General features: G+C 53.0%; 1 protein-coding gene across 1 annotated transcript; it reads right to left on the bottom strand.

Annotated features, from left to right (window-relative positions):
- Positions 1–75: 75 nt before the first annotated feature.
- On the bottom strand, positions 76–4,529 carry SMPD1 (sphingomyelin phosphodiesterase 1). The gene is made up of 6 exons (XM_037051587.1): positions 4,044–4,529; positions 2,401–3,173; positions 1,663–1,834; positions 1,311–1,387; positions 990–1,135; positions 76–841 (listed from the first exon to the last, which is right to left on the bottom strand). The coding sequence occupies exons 1-6, from the start codon at positions 4,335–4,337 to the stop codon at positions 432–434; spliced, it is 1,872 nt and encodes a 623-aa protein (XP_036907482.1). The 5' UTR covers positions 4,338–4,529; the 3' UTR covers positions 76–431.
- Between the last annotated feature and the right edge of the window lie 3,738 nt (positions 4,530–8,267).

Raw genomic sequence — 8,267 nt, 5'->3', positions numbered from 1 at the left:
TAGGATTGTGTTCCCCAAGTGCCCTTGCCCTGCCTCTTTGAGAGAAGAAATTGGGACAGTCACAGAGGGAGAGGATCTGGAGTCCAAGTCTCTTATCTTTATTTTACCAGCCTGGCAGCCAGGCAGGCAGCGGCAGCAGTCTAGTGTTCCTGGCTGGCCAGCACAGGCCTGGGGCGGCAGCTCCGTCTGCTCTGCCCAGGGCAGTGCCAGCGGAGACCTCTGCTCCGTGTCAGGGAAAGGACAGCAGCCCCAGGACAGGCAGAGCCACCAACCCTCCTTCATGTCTTGCCTACCCAGCTCTAGAAAAGAAGGTGCTGTCTCCCCCGTGTACTTGGGGCCCAGGATAGACTCTTCACTGTCGATGTCCTTCCCACAGCGGCCCTTTGGGGGTTTTGCTCCCTACCTAAGACACGCACTTTCCCAACTGGGTGCTAGCAGAGTGGCGGGCGAGGCCGCAGACTCCGGACCTCAGAGACGCTCGCATTTGACAACAGGTGGCGACACAGAGCAGGGCTGTCGGAGCGGGCGGATAGCTGGGCGCACAGAGTAGCCAGGCGGCAGGGTGTGCCGCAGGGCTCGGAGGGCGGGTGGCCCTTATGGTAGAGAAACCAGAAGGTCTGGAATAGCTGTGCGTCTCCCCGCATGCGGTATACCAGGTCGTGCCAAGCGGCAGGCAGTGCATTGGGCAGCCCGTAGGTTTCTCGAGCCCTGTACAGGAGATGCCAGTGTGGAGTGGCTCCGGGCTGATTAGCCTGCGTCAGGTTCAGAATGTAGGTCTCATGATCTAGGACCACGTGAGAGCTCCCCGGGTAGTTGCCATCTATCTGGTAGACCCGGTAACCTGCAAGGAGGGAGGGGCTGGCTGAAGATGGGAGGAGCAAGAGAAGGGAGGGGCCTCATATCCAGCCCCTTGCTGGCCTAGGCTCCAACCCTGCCCTTTTAACTCACCAATTTCCCCTATTTCAGCAACTGCCATCAATGTCACTCACCAGGATTAAGGCTGATGTAAGTGGTGGCACTGGGTGCCAGGAAGGCCACGGATAGTGGCCGGCTCAGGGTTTCCTCGTCATAGAAGACTTCAAATTCATCTACGTGGGTATGGCCGAAGAACTGACCAGCCAAGATGTTCTCGTACCTAGCCGGAAGACAGGAATCATACTCAAGGTTTTAGGGAGGAGGGTGGGATGCCTTCTTTTGCATCCCATTCAGATAAGTAGCCTCCTCACCCAGACGGGCAGCAGGGATGTTGACAGGCTCAAGGGAATTTCAGTCATCAGACTCTTCATCCCCCATCCCGATCTCCCTCTTACCTGGCTACAATTCGGTAATAATTCCAGCTCCAGCTTTTCAGGCAGTGCCCTGGGGGGATGTGGCCAATTATGTGCACCTTTGGGGAAAGACAAGGACAGTTATCAGGGCAAGGAGGCGTTCAGAGAGCCCTGGCCAGCATATTTGGTACTCATCTCTTCTACACTGGCTGGTACTCCTGGCCAGAGAGAGGGGGGGGGCTGGACAAAAGGACTTGTAAGGGGCACCTTGAGCTGAGGCCCCAGAGAAGACCATTGTTGGAAGCTTCTCTGCTCACATGTGCTCCAGCTCCAGACAGGAGTCTGCTGGCAAGAGCTGGGCCACCTACACCACCATGCCCCGACTCTTCCTCACCTTGTCTCCTCGATCCTCAGCAGCCTGAAGCTCCCCCACCAGCCACTGAAGCTGTCCAGCAGGATCTGTGGAGTTGATCAAGAGCCAGAAGTTCTCACGGGAACAAAAATTCATATTGAGAGAGATGAGGCGGAGGCCGGGGTATGGGGAAAGGGCATAGAACCCCCCAGTTCTGAAACAAAGTGAACACGAGGGGTCAACACTCATTCATAATCCTGGTCCTGCTTGCCCAGTCCTGTGCTAGACATCTGGATGGAGGGCAGAGGCATGCAGAATATTATCTCTACCCTCGAGGAGCTCACATTCTAGCTCAAGACCAAACAGCATGATGACAGGGCCCAAGTGGTTGAGGAGTAGTTCAGAGGGCTAAGGGCTCTAGGAGTTCAGGGTAGAGAGAAAAGTGAGCTAGACTGGGAAGCGAAGGCCACTCAGGAAAGATGACCTTGGCTTGGCTAGGCTGGGCAAAGGTGGGATGCCAAACAGGAGGGGAAGGCGTTCTACAGAGGGCCCACCTGAGCACAGCTGAGCCTGGCACGGAGAGGGTGTGCTGCCAGCCCTGGGAAGGAGGGTGGTTGGAGATAAGGGCAGAAGTGGAAGGTGGAGTCAGATTTGGGGGGGCCAGGGAGGAGAGGGGAGGACTCTTGCTAGAGCAGTCAGGGAGAACGCCCAGGTTCTCTGCTCCTTTCACTTTCATCCACCTTTCTTTTCCATTCCAGTTTTCCCAAGGAACCCAAGTACCTGAGGGTGTGAAGGGCTTTAGCAGGCAGCCAGGGCTCCCATGCCTTGGCCATCGCCTCATAGAGCCAGCAGGAAGAGTGGTTGCCTTCTATGAACGGGGGAGGGAAGCTGTTGACGGGTGTGCTTTCGTGGTTGCCCACGGCAGGATACACAGGCACTGGCCCCAAGTACTTCTTCACGAGGGCTGTCACAGTGGTCAGGGCCTGCAGCTGGTCCTGACGAGACTGGTGCCAGACGTTATGCGCAGGGATGTCTCCTGTCCAGTACACCATATCAAAGGGGCCAGCGGGGCCCAGCCCACTCAACAGACTCTCCAGAGTCCGCAGGGGCAGGTCACACTTGCTGTACTCACCCCAGTACCCAGCACCTGGGCGGGAGGAAGGTGGCAGGCCAGAACCCCGGCGGCAGCATAGTGGGTCCTCACAGTCAGGGTCTGTGCCCTCCAGGTAGTCCCGATCCCAGTGCAGGTCAGTGAGGAAGAGGACCCGGCTGACAGGGGCACCTGGGGCTGGGGGATTGGGCGGCTGGGGGGGTGGCTTCGGCACAGCTGGCAAAGAGATGTTCCAAGATGAGAAAATGTCCCAATTCCCACAGGTGGACCCCAGGAGCAGGCCACAGGCCTCAGATGGGCTCAGTACTGAGCGTCTCCACACCTCCACCATGTCATCTTCGAAGAGGTGGACAGCGGACTCGCACACAGCAGGTGGTGCTATCTTCAGCAGCTTGCACAGCTTGATGGCCAGGGAACCCACCCGGGCCACATTGACCTCGTTCTGTGGTGGGAAAACCCAGTGGTGAGAGGTCAGAGACAGAGCACAGAGGCTAGGCCAACCCATGGCGACCACCTTTTGGGCCTTTGTATCCCAACTGGGCCTGGGCTGAACTCAGAGGCCCCCAGCCCCCACCCCCCACAGCGACTGCCCCGAGGCTCAGGCAGCACCAGGCCAGCGCTTCTCTTCAGTTCCATGGCCAGTGGCAACTTAGGCCTTTGCTTGCCGAGCTAGCTTCCTCAGGCACAGTCTGCAGCGTGCCCTGAAATTTGGGCTGGGCACAATGACAAACTCTCCAGGGTTTGGGGACACACAAAGGGGCAGGGCCCTGTTTACCTGGGGAGCCTCACAACGCTCACCTAACAATCAGTGCTCACCATGACACTATCAAGAGTTAAGACAGCCCCATGTAGTCCCAGGTCCTGGATAAATTCAAGTTCCTTTTGAGTGGATAGTACCAGGCGTGGTGCTCAGGGCTGGAGATGCCAAGTGTGAGGCAAAGGCACACCAGGGTGGGGGTCCCCATCTCTCCCCTGGCCAGCTGTCTGGCCTTGGACAAGTGACTTCACCCCTCTGGGACTCTATTCATTTGTAAAATGGAGACAACAGCTGTAATGAAACAAGCTCGCAGGCTTGATTTAAACTGTATAAAATGGCTAGGAAAATGCTCAGCATATAATTCGAACCCTTTCCTTACTTTACAAGGTCACAGTGGAGGTAGTGGTAGCAAACAGCCACCAGTGTCCTTAAAGGAGAGCAAATTCATTAATGGCTTGTGGATGCCAGACTCTCCCCATGAGGGGATGCTCTTTGGGACCCTAGGCCCTGGGGCTCTCCTTTGGCCTGCTTCGCCACAGTCCCTTCAGCACTCACCTGCAGTCCAAAGTCGATGGCAGTGAACAGGCCTTTGCAAACTGGGCAGGTGAGGTTCCACCACCCAAAGGTTTCCTGGAGCTGGGGCCTTACGAGACCAAAACTGGCGAAAAGGCCTTGGGTGGGAAGTGGGTGGGCCCCCGCGGGAGTCCAGAGGGTTAGGGAGTCTAGCAGGGCCAACGCCAGCGCCATCCACAGGAGCCCCAGGCTGGGGGCTCCGAGGGCTCTGTCCCATCGCTGGTCCCTGCCGGACCTGGAGTGGCGCTGGCCGGGATTTACTCCGTGGCGCGGCATTGCCTGGCTTCCTAGACCGGTCTGGTCTCCTGACCCGGCCCTGCCAGTCTAGGCCCTTGGCTGGCCTCAAAGCCCTTGGGACAGCGCTAGGGGCAGCCGGTTTGTCCCGCTGCAGTCGGCTGACAGCTCCGCCACCGGCCTCAAGGTAGCTCCACCCCTTCCTCTTCCTACGTCCCTAGCAGCTGTTCGCCGCGGAGGCGGGGAACCTTGACAACACCCCGGAGGCGGAGCGAGCTCGCGGACCTGGACCCGCCCCTGACAGTGTCTGGGATCCAGACCCGGGCCCGGCCCCGCCCCGGCCCCGCCCCGGCCCGGCCAGGCTGATCAAGTGTGGCAGGTGGAACGCCCATCCGAGGCTCCTGGGTGCCGCCTCTCTCCAAACTTGCGCTCAAATTCCTGGAATAGCTAACTGCCAGGCCCACCCGGCATTTAACTTTTGAAGCCGAGCCGGGGCGAGCGGCGCTGCGCAGGGATTCCCACCTGCAGTGTGTTGCCCCCGCCAAGAGGGCGCCTCCCTGGATTTCCCAGTTATACCAGTGGTACCAGCACCGAGTCAGTCAGACTGAGAATCTTTGAGTCACATTTGATGCAGACTTCTGAGGGAAGGGACCCTGGCCTCAGATGGGGAAACCCATATTTTAATTTTATGGATGAGGAAATTGACGCTCGGAGATCGTGAACTAAGAAGGGGTAAAGTCAGAGGGGGCAGGTACCTGGACTAGAGCGTGGGCCTCCCGCCACCTGCACCCATGATGGTAAAAGCTATCGTTTATTGGACGCTCTCTGTTTCCCACACCGATCCAGACACTTTAAAATTACGGATCTTCAATTCTACCAACCCAAAGAGGGAAGCATAATACTACTATTACCTCCATTTTACAGAGGGGACCCTGAAGCTTGGGGAAGCGGCAGAAGTGAAAACCTGAACTGTTTAACTCCTGGAGTGCTTCTCCAAGACCCACCGAGTTCTGTCAATTCTCTCCTTTGAGAATTTCTTCCGAGTGACTGACTGTTCCTCAGTTCTGTGGGCATTACCGCAGAGTAATTGTGGTATAGGAAGAAACATAGTTGGTCTTTGTCCCCAGTTCCTGGCACAGAGGTCCCCAAACCCTTTGAATTTCCTGAGCTGTAGGACTGTCTTTTGTTATGCAAGCCTCTTAAAATTCACATCTGAACTTATGCTAATTAGGTGACTTAGGGTGGGGTCCCTCCATAGAAAATGGGGCGGGTTGCTTAGAAGAAAAAGTAATCAGGGGGGTGAGAAATTTCAGTGCCACCCCCCAACCTCCATGGGAAGGAGTAAGGCTGGAAACCGAACTCTCTAAAAACTCTTTGAGAGCTTCTGATTGGTGAACAGGGCGCTGGGGATGGTACACTGGAGAGAGCATGGAAGTTCCATGACCTGCCCCCTTCTATACCTTGCCCCAATTCATTTGTTTATTCTTGTGTTGGACCCTTTACATACTAGTAAATGTAAGTATGGTGTTTCCTGAGTTCTGTTCCAACAAATTATGAAACCAGAATTGATAGCTGGTTGGTTAGAAGCACAGGTGGTGTCCTGAGACTGGCTTTGGCAAGGGGAGCCTTGTGGGAGTCAGCCCTTCAACGGGTGGGGTCTTACACTGCCTCCGGGTGTACAGTCTGAATTTCATCGAATTGTCTACAACCAGTTGGCTTTATAAAATTGGAAAGTTGGTTGGCGTCAGAGAAAGCACCCCAGAATTGGCATCAAAAGAATTTGCCAGACTGGCCCTGGCTCATGGAAGCGTGTGGTTTGGTAATATAAAAGATGAAAGGGTAGAGGAGGAGGAGCCTTCGATTCTTGGAGGTGTGACAAGATCACCGCGGTGTGGGACAGCAGCTGTGCTGCAATTACTAAAGGTTGAGGAATGGAGGGAAGAAATAAAATGGAGTCCTAGCCAACCTGCTAAATTACTAAAATCAAGTAGGTTGAGGCGTGAAGAAATGATCCTCTTCCTGCTCTAACTAGCCTGGGAGCTAAAACAATGGAACTTTCTAGTTCTGTGTCAATGCCTGGATATACATCAGACTTCCAGATAGCTTCTGGTTACCCTCTGAAGGACTAAGGAAAGAATGTTTATATACCCTGACCACCCGACATCTGTGGACAAAAGAATACCTCTAAGACTCTAGAAACCAAGAGGTGGTCCATGAGGGGAGAAGACAGAACCAAGAAACTACTGCAACCAGAGACTATAATAAGAAGGAGCTGTTTTCTTTTGAAGATTATCATCATCAAATTCCCGAACAACTTTACTAAAATGGGTTGTGGGGGTGAGTAATTTGGGGACAACATCTTTGCTTTGAAATGCTGCAGACTGGAAGGGCATGCGTGGGTTGATACGACCCACAGCTCGCCATGGAACAATCACACTGTCAGCTTTGTTTGCCCAGGACTCTATACCACCCCTGTAAGTGTCCAGTGGAGCACCCCAGATGAAGCCGCTGATCTGTTTCGTCTGGAAACCAAGTGCGACTGGCTTAAAGATGACGCATCTTCACCTGCTGACTATGCCCATTACCCAGGTCATGGTAAATGCTGTGGTTCAGTGGGCCCACTTTACATAGGTACCACTTTAGTCCTGGTCCGCCCACGTAAATTTACTGCTGCAAAATTAAGCAACAGTCACCTATAGCAACCTATGAAACTGCAAGTTAAATCCGTAATTCGTCAGCAGCTGAGAACTGGTGGGAAAAGGTCGTCCTCTTGTGGATTTTTCAGGGAGTACTAGACAAAACTTAAGAATTTAAGGGCACAAGCCCTGAAGAAATAGTGTTCTCCTGAAAGGCAATTCTAACACAGTGTGTAACGAGCCCTGAATGGCAGGAGCAGAGGCTGAGGAGGTGGGTTTTAATTCAGGATCCTGGGTTAGACTCCTGGCTCTGCCAGTCACAAGTGGTGTGACCCTGGAAAAAGCACGTCACTTTCCAGAAGTCACTTTCTAACTGTGCCACATGAAGATAATAATAGAACACATTGTGGGAGTCAATGAGAAAAAGAGTACTTAGGGTGATGTATAGTACAGAAAAGCCTTAGTATCCAATGCCCCATCTTTGAGTTGCATCTTCAAGATGTACTGATTATCCTTAATTTAATGGAGTCCAGCTCCCAGCTCTTATCGGCTTCCCAGGCCCCATTCATCGTGTCCATTGTCAGGGGAGAGGGACTCTGGCTGCAGTGAGGTGCAGGATAAAGGAAAGATGTGGGTAACTTTGAAAAACTTTGTCTTTCTCCCTCAGTGGAAGATGTAGGGGACATTTATTTAACAGACACTGACCATATTTTGCTGTGTATAGTGCGTGCGCACGTTTTTGCCCAAATTTTTGAGGGGAAAATAAGCCTGCACATTATACATAGTACCAGAAATACCTTTTTATGTGCGTGTTTTGTAATTATTTGTCACATAAAATTTCTTGTACTATAATATTTTCAAAAATAAATGCTAAAATTTCTTTACAATACAAAAAACACAAATATCTACATATATTGCCAGGCAATCGATCAGGCATTCATTCAGTTCTCACACATGTGCCCTTCACTGGGTTCAGCCTCCCTGGAAAAGCCCTGCGGTCCTCTGTTGTTATTCAGGCAGCCTTCCGAGCACTTCACTCTCCCCACCCTAAACGCCTAATCAAAGGATTCACTCAAGAAAGCCTATGCTCTTCTGAAGCGAGAGGGAGAAATTCTGCATCTAAGAAAAACTATAATTTAAAATTTTCTCTATATTGCCCAGGCTGGTGTGGCTCAGTGGATTGAGCACCGACCTGTGAACTAAGCAAGGGCCAGGTTCCCAGTGGGGGGTGCCGAGAGGCAACCACACATTGATGTTTCTCTCCCTCTTTTTCTCCCTCTCGTCCTTCTTTCTAAAAACAAATAGATAAAGTCTTTTAAAAATCTCTATATTGTTA

Source organism: Sturnira hondurensis, unplaced genomic scaffold (genome assembly GCF_014824575.4).
Source record: "Sturnira hondurensis isolate 20B ecotype Veracruz unplaced genomic scaffold, ASM1482457v3 Scaffold0007378, whole genome shotgun sequence".
NCBI lineage: Eukaryota > Metazoa > Chordata > Mammalia > Chiroptera > Phyllostomidae > Sturnira > Sturnira hondurensis.
The sequence above is the reverse complement of the archived record's forward strand: the minus strand, read 5'-3'. Positions and strand labels throughout refer to the sequence as shown.

Bases quoted from the DNA above. Each gene is read 5' to 3' on its own strand.
- SMPD1 (XM_037051587.1), bottom strand. From the start codon at position 4,337: ATGCCGCGCCACGGAGTAAATCCCGGCCAGCGCCACTCCAGGTCCGGC. The intron at 1,388-1,662 runs GTGAGGAAGAGT...CTTTCCCCAAAG, and splicing joins CTGAGGATCGAGGAGACAAG to GTGCACATAATTGGCCACAT. The intron at 842-989 runs GTGAGTGACATT...CCCTCCTTGCAG, and splicing joins TTACATCAGCCTTAATCCTG to GTTACCGGGTCTACCAGATA.